This window comes from Carcharhinus amblyrhynchos, chromosome 5 (genome assembly GCF_965287045.1).
Source record: "Carcharhinus amblyrhynchos chromosome 5, sCarAmb.v2.hapA, whole genome shotgun sequence".
NCBI lineage: Eukaryota > Metazoa > Chordata > Chondrichthyes > Carcharhiniformes > Carcharhinidae > Carcharhinus > Carcharhinus amblyrhynchos.
The window spans coordinates 66,809,088-66,824,590 of NC_137328.1; the positions used below are offsets into that span (position 1 = coordinate 66,809,088).

The window sequence follows — 15,503 nt, forward strand, 5'->3', positions numbered from 1 at the left end:
GGGAGTGCAGAGGAGGTTCACTAGGCTGATACCAGAGATGAGGGGGTTGGCCTATGGAGAGAGACTAAATAGACTGGGTCTGCACTTGGAGTTTAGAAGGATGAGGGGGGATCTTATAGAGACGTACAAGATAATGAAGGGGATGGATAGGGTAGAGGTAGAGATTCTTCCCACTCAAAGGATAGCAGGACTAGAGGGCACAGCCTCAAGATAAAAAGTGGGGGGGGGGGGGCAGTTTAGATCGAAGTTGCGGAGGAACTTCTTCACTCAAAGGGTGGTGAATCTCTGGAATTCTCTGCCCATTGCAGTGGTGGAGGCTACCTCGCTAAATATATTTAAGTCACGGGTAGATAGGTTTCTGATAGACAAGGGAACTAAGGGTTATGGGGAAAGCGGGAAAGTGGAACTGATCCACTTCAGATCAGCCAAGATCTTATTGAATGGCAGGGCAGGCTCGAAGGGCTAGATGGCCTACTCCTGCTCCTATTTCTTATGCTTGCAATCCTGATGTCACATCTGAACCCACCAAGGAGCTTCCAACCATGACTACGACTGTTTAACTCCAACTCCATAACTCAACTAACTTCACCCTTGTTTTGGTTCATTCTGAATAAATTCTCATTCCTGCCTTCCTCAGCTTCGGACGTGATAATTCCAATGTACTCCAGACTGCCCTCCTACATTCCACTCTCCATAAACTTCGTCTGGAGTGCTATTACCAGCTTTCCAACTTGCAGCAACTTCCATTCCCCTATCGCTCCTGCGTTTGCTGACCTATAATGGCATCTAGTTAAACAATAACACTATTTCAAAATTCATCCTTGTTTTCACATGGCCTCATTCCTCCCCATATCTGAGCTCTACCCTCAGTCACACAGCACTCAAGAGATACTGGCGCTCATCTAATTCAGGCCTCTTGGGCATCCACAATTTTAATTGCTACACAATTGCTGGCCATGCTTTCAGTTGCTGAGGTCCCAAGTTCTGGAACAGCCTCCGTATCTCTTGGATCTCACTGTCCACCTTTAAGATGCACCTCAAAATCTTCTTCTTTGTCCAAGATTTTGGTCATCATGAATGCTGCAGTACAGAAAGAGGCCACTCGGCAGATCAAGTCTGCACTGACCACAATCCCACTCAGGTCGTATCCCCATAACCCCATGTATTTATCCAACCTAGTACCCCTTTACACTAAGGAGCAATTTTTTAAGCACGCCAATCCACCGAACCCACACGTCTTTTCAACCTATCATGATGCAGCTGTTTCAACTCTTTGGAAATGCTTTGGAGTGTTTTATTATATTAAAGACAGTATATAAATAAAAATGTGTTGGCATTTATAAATGTGAATATCAGAATGAGAGAGAAGGATTGCATATTCAGCACTTTTAAGTTGAAGATACCTCCAAATGCTTGAACCTCTGCTCCTTTACTCAACAGCTCCACCATGGTTGTAGATGGGATGTGGATAACCTATGCCACTGGAAATTCAGCTTGTAAAACACGGGCTTCAACAGATCAATGTTTTTTCTAAGGTATGCTTCAGACTCCTCTAGACAACATTCTACACACTCTTGTAGAACAGATTGGTCTCCAAGGTGGCTTAGGATCATAGTGAGAGAACTGAAAGATTACTAATTGTAGTGTTGCTGACTTTCAGAGTGTTAGCATAATATTTTGAAAGGGAAATATGGTTTTCAAAGATATGGATATCAAAACACTTGAATGCTGACTTTTTTTAACCATTGGACTGGGAGCAATGCTGCCTTTTTCGAAGAAATCACAAGACCAACATGGTACTTGAGGGGGAAATAGAGCAGTTTAGTTTGAACTGCAATCATTTTAATTGATTTTTGGGGGCGGGGGGAAGAAACCTGGCAAAGGCTAGTGATTTAGTGGAAATCATATGACAGAATGTTTGATGTGTGACTTCTGAAATCAGCGTGTTTTGGGGACTATGTCGAGAAGGACGTCCCCTAACTCACCTCGATCTTGTCTGAAATTACATGCAAGATTATCAACCTGCAGAGAAAGAATAACTTCTCTGCATTTGAAAACTTGAAATAAGAATTGATCCAAGTCTACATTCTCCTCCATGCCGAAGCTCCACTGAGAGCCTCCAGTTATCTAGCAGGTTCAGTAGTCTGTCTTCACATGAGGGGGCTCCAGGTCAACAGCATCAAAACCCTATCAACTTTATCCGTTTATGTCAAAGTTATTCTCCAAAACCCATCTCTGCTTATCACATGCACACACATTGAATCCCTACTTGCAGAAGTGCTGTGGAATTTTTACAAAAATGGATAAATAATTATACGCTGACTATAAGTGTGTGTGCACCAGTTCTTAAAATTTGTTTCAAAAAGTTGCATTTTATAATAAATCATTGAGTTCATTGAAAAAAACCTGGTTAAAGTCTATTTTATTCTGGGTCAAATGGTACTGAAGGTAAATAATTGGCATTTTCTTGAATGAATTAAACTTTTAAACCAATGGTGCAATCTGTGGTGTAGTGGGGTTAGATAAGCTGCACGCTCCTCCCATCCCAGTCATAACAAGAGCCTAACAATTCCTCGGTTTTGATTGCTAGATCTGCCATTTAACATGATGATCACACTGCAATACATCATTGTGAACAGTAATCTTTTAGAAATAATTAACCCTCAGTGTCAAATCATAATTTAAAACCTGGAAAACAAAATACAATTTTTCAAAACATTTGTCTCACAGAAGGATGCCTCAGCACTTCAGCTACTCGCATAATCTTGAAGAGAGTCTTTTCTGATGCACATATTTTTAAACAAATAATTTGCACTTGCATCAAGCACAGAAAACCTAACACTGACTGAATAAGTACGTAATTAACCAGGAGAACAGCAATGTCAAATCATCTGAAATTCATTCATTCATTTCATCTCATCTCACGTGCAATTGGATGAACCTGTTAATCACTCAGTAGCCCAAAGTGTTTCCAAAGAGACCAATTAGTTGCACCAGAGGCTGGGGGTGTCTTGTGTGGGGTTTGGACACCCAAGAATTGTGCCTGCCAGACTAAAATTGCGAGGGGGAGGCTTAATGCTTGTCATTTGATTCTGAAGTGTTTGGGGAAACTTGAAAATTCCAATAAAAACAGTCCTTATGGAATTTTACTGAAGTATTTTTTTGAAAATCTTTCTCTGACCCACAAAAATTTTATTCAGTGAATCAGGTACAAGTCTTATGTTTACAGTTCCCCTTCAGTTTTTTTCCCACCCTAATTGGCTCATGACTTCAAGAGCTCGGAATCCAATTTCTATTACAGCTCTGGTTCTCCAAAATTAGCAGCTTGCACTTTGCGAGCATCTGAAAAAAAAGTAATAGGAAGCAGAAGCCAATCCATCAGAATTAAGCCAAGATTCATCGGTGAAATTCACTTTAAAAAACATTCTTCCATTTCTATTCACATAGTTCGCAGTGCTGCTCCCCTCCACTTTCAGTTCATGCCCATGAAAAATCTGCCAAATCTTTGAACCAAACTGAATCTGTTTTAAATAATAGCAAAATACTGCCAAACCTGGAGATCTGAAGTGCAAACAAAAGTTCCAAAAAAATTCAGCAGGCCTGGCAGTATATATGGAGTAGAAACTGCGTTAACTTTGAGTCTGATAAGACTCTTGTTCAGAACAGTTTTATGCCTGGATAATAAACGTGTTGAGCCTGGTCTAAAAACAATGGTAAAATTCGAAGTTTTACAAAGCAGAGGTGTATTGCGGCTGTGCTGACCCCCAAAGTTTCTAAAACTGTTATTAGTTACTTCCTATTTTCAGACTGTATTTGCAGTAATTGATAGTTACGTATGGATCAGGCAAGAACAATGTTTAAAACACTATCATCGTGTTAATTACCATGGCATTGGAAATGCACAGAAAACATTTCTCTCTTCCTGGAATTCTACCCTCTTCTCTTCCAGTCCTCATTATGTTGTACTCTCCATATCTTCATTTGACTCTTTTGTTGTCTTTGGTTTGTTTCCACACACTGTCATCTGTGTTCTCAACTTTTCTCCATTCTTACTGCAAGTTTCGATACTTCACCTCTTTGTTGTGTGTTGGTATCTAAATTAGTAATGCCAAACCCAGCTCAAAGGTCATGAGACAAACTCTTAAAAATCAAGGTTTGATATTAAAAAAACATGAGATGCTATTTCTTCAAATATAAATCAGCATTTACAGGCAATTTGGTTAAATTTATAAACTATCAGCTCTCCACAAAAACTGCATCCAAAAAGGTTTCACAGAAAATTCCGACTGGCTATGTCCACGCAATGAAGGATCTGCTCTCACCAGTCACCACTGACTAAACAGCTATATCCTTCTCAGATTAAATCTGATCCATGTGTTCCAGCTTAAGGCATTAATAGATCAAAAATACAGCTGAGTAACTATTATCACCTCCAAGTTGCACTTCTTCAAAACATGATACTGGCTGTTAAGCTAATACAAATACATGAACAAAACAAAGGCATAAAAGGGCTCCTGGCTCATCCACCCTGCCCCACACATGAAAATGCCTTCTCAATCAATATATAGTCCAAGAAAAAAGTTATTTTCATTTGCGCTTTTAATCATTATTCATTTCCAGCATCTTGAAATACATAATCTAAGAAATGGACATGGTCATGGATAAATGGTCAACAAAACAGTTGCAGTTTTTAATATCACTGGACAACTACTTGCAATTTATAGCACCCCTTATGCAGGGGCACATTTCAAATTGCTTTACATTGACAAGTGCAAAACAGCGACAGCTCAGCAGGAGGGAGAAGTTTAAAAACAAGCAGCAGTTGGGAAATTAAAGACACAATAGAGATACTTTAAGGAGTTCTGTCTAAGCAGGGGAGATGCCAAGAACTGAATAGACAGGCAGGATGGTACTGGCTAAATGAGGGGCCATTGTAGCAAAGTGAAAGGTAGAAATCAGTTTGATGTTGAGAAAAGGGCATGGAGGAATGTGCAAATTTGTGGGAAAAATTAAGTCAATTCCCTGAAGTTTCTTTAGGGCTTGAGCACAGACAGAAAGCTTGGCTCCAGCTGTCCATGACCAGCCTCATCCTCTCAGTATACCACCCTTTTCAAAGAAACAATTTGAGGACTGAGCATAATATCAAGAAGCTAATACTAACTTTGGGGTCTCACAGGCAACTCTCTGCAACCTGTTTGGAAAGGCTGATTGTTAGTACTGGAAAGCAGGTTTCATTTGCTACTGGCTGTTGCCACACACAAACCAACCACTATAGGTACTGGTGCAATGCATTTCTAAATTAAGGTGATTATTAAACTGGAGAAAGCTAGCACGAGGGGGCATGGCTTTAAATTAAGGGGGGGTAGCTACAGGACGGATGTCAGGGGTAGGTTCTTTACCCAGCGGGTGGTGAGGGATTGGAATGCCCTGCCTGCTGCAGTTGTAAATGCGTCTAGTTTGGGGGCGTTTAAGAGATCTCTGGATAGGTTTATGGACGAAAAGGGATTGGTATAGGCTAGTGGGTCATTGTTTTTGTAACTGGTCGGCGCAACATCGTGGGCCGAAGGGCCTGTTCTGCGCTGTAATGTTCTATGTTCTATGTTCTATGTTCTATGAAATGTATAGACCTTTGCATCGTATCAGTTCTCAACCAGAAACTGGTTCCGACTCCAATAAATTACGTTAAGGGTGCTCATATTTAATTCACCCTATCCAACCAATGAAAACTCAGAAGGAGACAGAGCGCCCTTTCATTGGCTGACGCAAGACATTAAGCCCAAAAACACAATCCGAATTTGATCCATTTCTAAAGATCTTTCCGAAAAGGTTCACTCACATCAATTCATTCCAAAAAGAACCATGAGCAAGTGGAAAAATTTTGAAATAGTTTTTGAAAACCATCCTCGGATACAGGAACATAAACTCGTGTGCACACCAACAGCTGCATGGCAAGACTTAAACCAATTAACAAATCAACCAGCAACCTTGTCCTGACCCAGCTCCCTGCGAACAGAAAAATCCCACCCAACATTTCACGGTGCTCTTGGGAAATCAGAAGTGAGACTGAATCCCTGTAATCTTACCACTTGCAATGAACAAGTGAAAGCTGACATTTCAGCTGCTTGCAAACTGAACTTCCCTTACTGATAAACTGAAGTTGCAACTTTGTTTTAAAAAAAAGAGTTAAATTCTAAAGGAGCCCACACCACTGCATACTAAACTATATATTACACATACAGGCCCTCCTATTTAAACCACCCACATTTCACATCAGGAAAGTAGTGCTAACCAATTTCCATGACCATCACTGTCATTGACTAAATCAATCCTTACAGATTTTAAGCGCACCAAATATTTCAGAACGAGGGGATCTCCAATAACTAGTTTGCAGTTAGTTAAGCTGTATATACAAGCTGTGCAGCTGTTGCATGAACTTTTTTTTAATAATACAGTTCTTTAATTATGATACAAGTTTGTTGTCTGCTATTCACACTATGCTTCAGTAGAGTTCAAGTTCCCCTGCTGCTACTCCTCCTGTCTCTATTGTTCTTATACAGACAATCATTGGGAACGAAGTTAATCATTGCAAATAAAACAAACGATTACAATCAGATTATATATTCTTCATTCCAAGTGACAAATAGTATAGAGGGTCTGTTTAGCCCAATTCAAGGTTTAATTTGTGTCAGACTTTGACCATGTAAATTGTTCCATGTGCAGTGGACAAATTAAATTTGTACCTGCACACCTACCTTGACCAAACTGTTAGTTTATATTTTCTCAACATGACTAATCATATCTGCAACAATTCACTAAAATCAAACAAAATATTACACTTCTCCAAAACAACTTAACATGTTCATCACTGGTCTTTGTAAAAACAAAATGAATTGCAACTCTAGCTCAACTAAATTATTGCTCTTGAATCATAATTCAGAATCAAACAAACTTAATTGCTGCTCATCAAATCACATTGTCATCAAAAAATAAAATGTCAGAAGCTCTTAATATCCATTCATCAACAATTTAGAAGTATTGTGTTATGACTAGATGTTGACATTTACCTCCAGATCCCAGCTGTTTGTAGAACCTATATTCCAAGTGAAGTTGTGGTGCTCTGGACTTCATAGGTTCCTAAATATGAAAAAAAAACTGTTTCAACAACCAGGAAAGTAATCCCTAATTTACTTTGCACTTTGTTACCTCAATTAATTTCAGATAATTTCAAAATGAAATGTAGTGACTTAGTAAAACGTCCCAGTGCACTCTTAAGGTCAAGGCATTATAAAAACGAAAGATGTTGTTGTTTCAATACCTGCTGTTCAACAAAATAAACATTGTTTAAGCTTGCCAGCTATTCAATTCAAAACCAGCCTCACCATCATGGAAAGCAGGGGAGTTCCCCCACCACCCCACCGCCAAATATACAGTTCCCATTTGCAGATAGCAGGAAAGAAACTACAAAATTCAAGTTAACATACTGTTGCAAACATGCAGATAAGCATGAGGCATCTCAAGCACAACAGTTAACTAATATTTATTGTACTTGTGCGTGGAAACGGGGGTGGGGGGGGGAGAGAAAGAGAGAGAGAGAAAGCGTGCAGACATTGAAGAGGGCTTTCGGAAGACAGTTTGCAGTCAAGTAGAAAAGCCATGGGTTATCTTTACATTCCAGGTTGATGCTGAGTACTGAGTGAGCAGGACCTGTTCTGTGTGTGTTCCAGCCAGGTCTGGCAGTGAACAACTAAACCAATTGTAACAACTCAAAATCAAGTCCTCAGTCTCAAACAAGCAAAACAAGTGATCAAATGCATTTGATCTTTTAACTAAATGAAACAAATCCTTTAAAATTTGTTGCAACTAGTCAAGAGAGATGTAAATCAACCATGCAGTGTCAGTTTACCAATTTCTGTGTATCTATCTATTGTACCCAATGCTAAATGTAAATCATTAATTCTAACAGGCGATAAACAGTCCAAGAAAAATTACTATCAATGTACAAGGACTTTAATACAAGTTAAGGGAAATTTTGTAATTTAACACTTCAGTGAGTGATTCTGCAAAAAGCAAATCAAAATTATACCTTCTGTGCTGCAGGAAATACCAATTCCAATGAAGATACCGCATCCATGCATCAACTATTGGCCCACGCAGCATACTAATACCGAGACTTACATAGTTACTCAAATCAGGCCAATTGGGCAGAAAATGGTTTGGCCATTGTACTAAATCTACGAGCCTGATCTTTCCACATTGATATCAAGCATCTCAATCGAAGCCAAAATGCATTAATCCCAGTGAAACTCCTTGACTTCATCACTGACAACGATACTTGAAAAGATTTACGGCTCCAGTGGAATTACGACCTACCATGTCTGCACTGGCTAAGAAAAACAGTTGTCCAATCCAATCCCACCTTCCACAGGTCACAGCATCCCATGTACATATTAGTTTTTTTAAATGCACAAGGACAACTGCAGTTATCACTCTTTCAGACAGTGACTTCCAGTCCCCCACCACCCTTGTTTAAAATGTTACTCTTTTCAGCCTCTCTAGTCCTTCTACGAATTTACCATAAAGCTATGCTGCCTCCTGCAAACAGACACTTGACTTTCTTATCCACTCTAGCGAGGCACCTTCGTTTTAAGTGAGGACCACACATCTTGCTTCTTCCATTGTTCCAAAGAAAACATACAAAGCCGATCAAACCTGTCCTCAAAACCAAAATCCTCTATTCCTGGCAACATCTTCAACTTTCTTTTATGGCCTTTCTAACATGATCACATCCTTCCTATAATGCAGTGATCAGGACTAAACGCAAAATGGTTGTGTTACAACTCATACACAGTACACGCATAACCTCTGCTCTTATACTCTAGGCCTCAGCCAGTAAAGGAAAGAAACCTGACCACCTGATGTACCCGTCCTAATACTTTTTGGGAATCTGCGGACATACGTTTCTCGGTCCCTCCTCTCCTCTACATTTTTCACAATCCCATTACTGTATTTACCCTTCCAAACTGCATTACTTCAAATGTCTCAGAATTGAATTCAGTTATCATTTTGCTGCCACCTGACCTGTTGACTGGGTCTTACAGCAGTCTACAATGTTCTTCCGCGTTGTCAATCACTGCCAGTTTTCATAAAATATAAAAACTTAAAGACCCCTGCGTTTTAAGTCTAAATCATTTATGTATACCATGAAAATTGTGTTTCAAGCTCTCTTGAAGCCGCACAATAAATCAACCCTCAAAATCACAAATACCTGTGGACCATTACCTGTTACTTACTGCCACTGAGCCAATTTTGGATCCAACTTGCCACTTCCTTAGATCTCATGAGCTTTTAATTTTCTGACCTATCTGCCATGTGGGGCCTTGACAAATAGCCTAAAATCCATGCAGACCACAACCAACATGTTAGCCAAACCTTCCTCACTATCTCCTCCAACAACTAAATCACAGTAGTCAGACACTACATTTCCTTTAACAAATCCATGCTGACTGTCCCTGATAATCCATACCTCTCCAGAAGTCAGTTTACACTGTCTTGCAGAATTTTCCCAATAATTTGCTGACTAGTGAGGTTAGGCTGACAGGCCTGAAATTACTTCAGCCATCCATGGCCCTTTTTTCTTGAAATTAATGCTACAATGTTCTTAAGCCACATCTTCCTTCACCACATTCAAATTACCTTTTTGGTCACTAATGGATCCCACTCTGTCCTTAAATACCCTCTGCCCTTGACGCATTTATAAAATATCACCACAGTGGCTGCCAACAGTTTAGAGATGCAATTCTATTTTGCACAGGGACACTGTCAGGAAATCAAGCTTTGAGTATGGGGGCAAAAAGAAACTACTTAATCTTGAAGCGACTGCCACACCACATAAATGCTTCCCTTAAAATAATTCAGGAAAAAAACTTTTAAAGCAAAATTCCTGAGGGTTTCACTGCATCCTTATCAAGACATCTTTTGAATGCTGTAAACTAAAATGTTAATTATTTGCCTTTTAAACATAACCAACACAACTGCATGTGCAACTTGCACATGACTAAAAAGAAATCCAATCGTCAATTCGGAATTACTAAGGATCCAGTCACAACAGCAGTTATAGACAGTAATAATAGTTACTGACTTACCAGTTTAATTGCCACATACTCATTTGTGTACAAGTTTTTACCTTGAAGAAGAAAAAAGAAAACAATTAGACTCCTTTAAGATTTTGCTGCTTTGTCGACAGTGCAGTAATTTGAGTAGTTATTTTGCCAATCGAAACAATTACATACATTAATGACGCTATGAAAAAACAACCATTTTAAAAGGATACCAAAAAGATAATTCCAAATTGGAGCATGAAACATTGTGTAATTTGTTATAAAATCCGACAAGTTGTGGGAACGGGTTCTGCAATTATTTCGTCAGTAAAGTTGCACAGAAAACATGGAGGGGTGATTCCAGAGCAAAGCCAGACGTAAAACGAAACTTTAACCTCCCTTCCATCAGCACAAGAGAAAGATACTGCATCATAAACATTTCCAGCATAATTTCCCTTTTAAGTGTGATCAAAAAACAAAAAGAAAACAGGCTCCCCAGTTAACAAGGAGCAAAACTGGGGCAAAGAAAACAGACAATGACAGATGGGAAATAAATACTAACAATTGTTACAGCAAAGGGCAGCCATTAGGCCCATTGTGTCTGCACCAGCTCTCTGAAATGAGTAAATTTTAGTGTCTGGAAAGAAAAACCTGCAAAGCTATGAAGAAAGGGTAGGGAAGTGGGACTAGCTGAATTACTCCCGGAGACGAGACAAATAGCTTCCTTCTATGCTATTACCTCTCATCACTCTGTCAGTGAGCAAATCCAAGAGAGATTGTGCACAAGGAAGAGCAAGACCCCACGCCCCCCCATCCAAAGACAGTAATTTTCATTTAAGTGATATCCTTAATGTAAAACCAAGCATTTCATGGATAGGGAGGGGGAAATATGCCAAAGGAAGAGACCAAAATCTTGGGTGAAAAAAGTTGCAACAACTTGCTTAAAAGAAACAGATGGAGGGCAGGTCTTGTTGGGATGGCATTGGGGGGTGGAAGGGATGCATGATGACACAGGCTCAACAGAACTGCACTCAGGGCAACTGATAGTGGAGCAAAAGGAGGCGAGATATGCAAATGAGTGGGGTGGGGGGCAAAAGAGTGGGACACAGAACGGACACACCAGGGAGAGGGCACATCAGAGACTCTGACAGTCATTTCTTCTACCAACCTGTGAGTCACCAAGTCCCATCTCCCTATGACCCATGCTCAATGACATACATTAGCTCTTTGTAAAGCAATGCCTCAATATTCAAACTTTTTTCCTAATCAAATGGTTAATGGAAACCTCAAAAACAGAATACATTGCAAATACTCAGCAGGTCAGGCAGCAACTGCAGAGAGAAACAGTTAACATGTCAGTCCCATGACCTGGAATCAGAACAGGAGGAGACATAATAGGTTTTCAGCAAGGGGTTGAGTGGAACAAGGACATAAGGAATGGTGAAAGACAGGAGAGTGAATGACAGAAGTAATTAGTCTTACATGGACAAACAGAATGGCAATGGGGCAAGAAAAGAAACAACAAAATGACATGCCTAGAACTGGTGTACTGATGTAAAACATTAGTCTTCTGGATGCCTTTTCTTTAAAGTGCTTAACCAAAGGCTGAAGTGCTGTTTCTTCAACTTCCCTTGAACAGAATAGTCAGCCAAGGACAGAGATGGTCAGTGTGACAACAAGATGGAGAATTAAAATGACAGGCCATCAGGAGCTTTTGGGGGGGGGGGGGGGGGGGGGAATGCAGTAGCCAAGATTAGGACATCACCTAAATCAGCTGCTCCATCAAGAGTGAGTGTTTCAGCCTTAGCTCTCCTGTGTTTGCATGCAAAGGGGACAGTGTTGGGGTTGACTGAGGTTTGAATCAGGATATGACAAGGAGTCATCTATTTGTAATGCTGCAAGGGGCTATGACTTCAGTGGCCAAGGTCCGAAGTTCTGGAACTTCTTCGCTAAACGTCTATTATCATGGAATCCCCACAATGCAAAAGGTGGTTATGTGGCCCACCCAGTCTGCAGTGACCACAATCCCACCCAGGCCCTATCCCCATAACCCTATCAACCCCCTGACACTAAGGGGCAATTTAGGACAAAAGCAAATTACTGTGAATGCTGGCATCTGCAACCACAAGGAACAATGGTGGAGAGAGAGAGAGCGTGTGCGAGGGGGGGGGGGGGGAGGAGGAGGAGGAGGAGGAGGAGGAGGAGGAGGAGGAGGAGGAGGAGGAGGAGGAGGAGGAGAAGAAGGAGAAGAAGGAGAAGAAGGAGAAGAAGGAGAAAGAGCGGTGTGCCAAAGGAACAGAAAAAGGGAAGGGGTATAAAGTAGGGGGAAAGAAAAATCGAGAGACAAGAAATAAAAAAGGTAGAGAATAGTAAAAAAATTAAATAAACTAGAATGAAAACAAAGGGTCGAGATGACGTGGAGCAAATCATCTGAACTTGATGAATTTGATGTTTAGAGCAGAAGGCTGTCTAGCCAGATGAGATGCCGTTCCTCCAGGTTTGCACTGAGCTTCACTGGAACATTGCAGCAAGCCAAGGACAGACATGTGGGCATGGGAGCAGGATTGTGTGTTAAAATGCCAAGCAATCGGAAAGTCAGAGTCCTGACTGCGCACAGACCGAAGGCGCTCAGCAAAGCCATCACCTAGTCCAGGCTTGGATTCTCTGAGAGGTGACCACAGTGGGAGCAGCGAATGCAATACATCAAATTGAAAGAGGTGCAAGTGAAACACTGCTTAACCTGGAATGAATGCTTTGGAACTTCGGTGAGGTGAGCGAGGAGGGGGCGGGGGGGGGGTGAGGTGAGCGAGGAGGGGGCGGGGGGGGGGTGAGGTGAGCGAGGAGGGGGCGGGGGGGGTGAGGTGAGCGAGGAGGGGGCGGGGGGGGTGAGGTGAGCGAGGAGGGGGCGGGGGGGGTGAGGTGAGCGAGGAGGGGGCGGGGGGGGTGAGGTGAGCGAGGAGGGGGCGGGGGGGGTGAGGTGAGCGAGGAGGGGGCGGGGGGGGTGAGGTGAGCGAGGAGGGGGCGGGGGGGTGAGGTGAGCGAGGAGGGGGCGGGGGGGTGAGGTGAGCGAGGAGGGGGCGGGGGGGTGAGGTGAGCGAGGAGGGGGCGGGGGGGGTGAGGTGAGCGAGGAGGGGGAAGTGAGTGAGGAGGGTGAGAACACGGTGGGGGGACGGGGGGAGGCTCCATCCTTGTACTGTGAGGGAGGAGAGGGGATAAGGGTCATGGCACAGGAGATCAACTGCACGCCATTGAGGGCCCCATCAACAACTGTAAATGGGAATCCATGGTTGAGGAAAAAGGAACACCTATTAGAAACACCACTTTGGAAAATGGCATCATCAGAACAAATGCAGAGGGGAAGGAGATGAGAGAAAGGTCCATGCAAGATGTAGGGTGCCATGAGCTGTTGTCCAGATAGCTGTGAGTGTCAGTGGGCTTGTCATGGATATTGGTAGATAGTTTGTTGCCTGAGTGGAGATGCTAGTGTTGGACTTGGGTAAACACAGTAAGAAGTCTCACAATACCAGGTTAAAGTCCAAACAGTTTGATCGTAAACCCACAAACTTTCAGAAACACTGTTCCTTCGTCAGGAGAACTTTGCACACACCTGACGAAGGAACAGCATTTCTGAAAGCTTGTGGGTTTACTATCAAATAAACTGATTGGACTTTAACCTGGTGTTGTGAGACTTCAACTTGAAATGGAGACAGAAAAAGGTCAAAAGAAGGGAAGGGAAGTATCTGAAATAAACCATGTGAAGACAATGGAGGGGTGGAAACCAGAAGCCAAGTTGATGAATTTTGGGAGGTCTGGACGAGAGCATGAAGTGGCACCAAAATAGTCATTGATGTACCAGTAAACCAGGTTGTGGGAGGGAACCTGGGTAGCCCTGGAACAAGGAATGTTCCACATACTCCATAAAAAGACAATTGTAGCCAGGACCCATGGAATCCACCCTCCTTGAGCTTTCCATCCTTTGCTCCCTCAGGTCCAACCCTGACATTTTTCATCAAACCTGCTGACAAAGGGATTGCTGTTGTCATCTGGCATACTGACCACTAGCTTGCAGAGGCTGAGCGCCAATTCAGATACTTCCTCCCACCTCCCCCGGACCATGACTGAACATCAAGCCTTATCTCTAACATCACTGGCCTAATTTTCTCAGATGCCTTCCTCCTCACGCACCCCCCCGCTGTCCCCCACACGCCACAACAGCTTCCAACCTCAGTCTCCCAACCCCAGAGAGCTTGTTTCTACCAACTTCCCAAAATCCACAAAAAGGACTATCTTGATAGGCCCATTGTGTCAGTGTACTTCTGCCCCACAGAACTTATTTTCTTTTATCTGACTCCATTCTCACTCCCGTTCTCCATTCCCTCCCCACCTACATCCAGAATTCCTCTGATGCCCTGCGTCATATTGACAACTTCCTAGTCACAATCAATGCGCAATCTCTCTACACTTCCATCCCACACCAGGACAGCCTGAGGATCCTTTGCTTTCTTGAAAAAAAAAGAGGCCTAAACAATTCCCATCCACTACCACTCAACTTCCACCTGGCTGAACTCATTCTCTCCCTCTCTCTCCTTCTCCTTTAACTCATCCCACTTTCTCCAAAATCAAAGGAACAGCAATGGATATCCGCATGGATCATAGCTACACTTGTCTTTTTATGGGGTATGTGGAACATTCCTTGTTCCAACTGTGGGTCGAAACTGGAGCACCCTGAGGAAACCCATACAGACACAAGGAGAATGTGCAAACTCCACACAGACAGTGACCCAAGCCAGGAATCAGTGGGTTCCTGACGTTGCGAGGCAGCAGTGCTAACCACTGGTGTCACTGTGCTGCTCTTTCCTTGAAGATGTAATTCTTTTTAGGTATGTTGTCATACCTGCTGAGATTTTCCAGCATTCTGTTTTTGACCTCATCTCCCACAATATTAAAATTAGAAGTCCTGACAACATGCAGGAGGTTACACTTGACATGGAGTGCTTTTCAGCTGGCAATGCTGCAGCTATGGGCGAGCTATAAAGAGCCTCCACATCAAACATGTAGACTCAGCATCACAGCCAAAACTTCTGTCCAACTCCATTGTCATTAACCAAAGACTTAGGAACACAAACCAAGTACAGGTACTGTTCAAAATTAACTTTAACTTGTAAATATTTCACAGACATCGATTTCATTTTATTCACATGTGCTATGCAGTTGACATGCATTGATGGTTACAGGAAAGTTGGAGACATTTCCCTTTATTGTGGGAGAAACATTGTTTTTCTCACTCAGTCTTCATTGAATGTTCATCTCAGTCGCCAATGCTGAACTTGCTAGCTCAACCCTTCCACACATTTTAAAGCATATTTTCCAAAAGCACCTTTGGTCGGGATAATTTAAATCTTGTAG

The 15,503-nt window shown here is 42.2% G+C and overlaps 1 protein-coding gene across 3 annotated transcripts in view; it reads right to left on the bottom strand.

Moving 5' to 3' along the window:
• The window catches only part of LOC145343086 (casein kinase I), a 214,327-nt gene that overhangs the window by 138,727 nt on the left and 60,097 nt on the right, over positions 1–15,503 (bottom strand). For all 3 annotated transcript variants that reach the window (XM_080188949.1, XM_080188948.1, XM_080188947.1), the window contains exons 3-4: positions 10,143–10,183; positions 7,065–7,134 (exon numbers count right to left, since the gene is read on the bottom strand). In XM_080188949.1, coding sequence (XP_080045075.1) covers positions 7,065–7,134; positions 10,143–10,183 — 111 coding nt within the window. The remainder of the gene's footprint in view (positions 1–7,064; positions 7,135–10,142; positions 10,184–15,503) is intronic.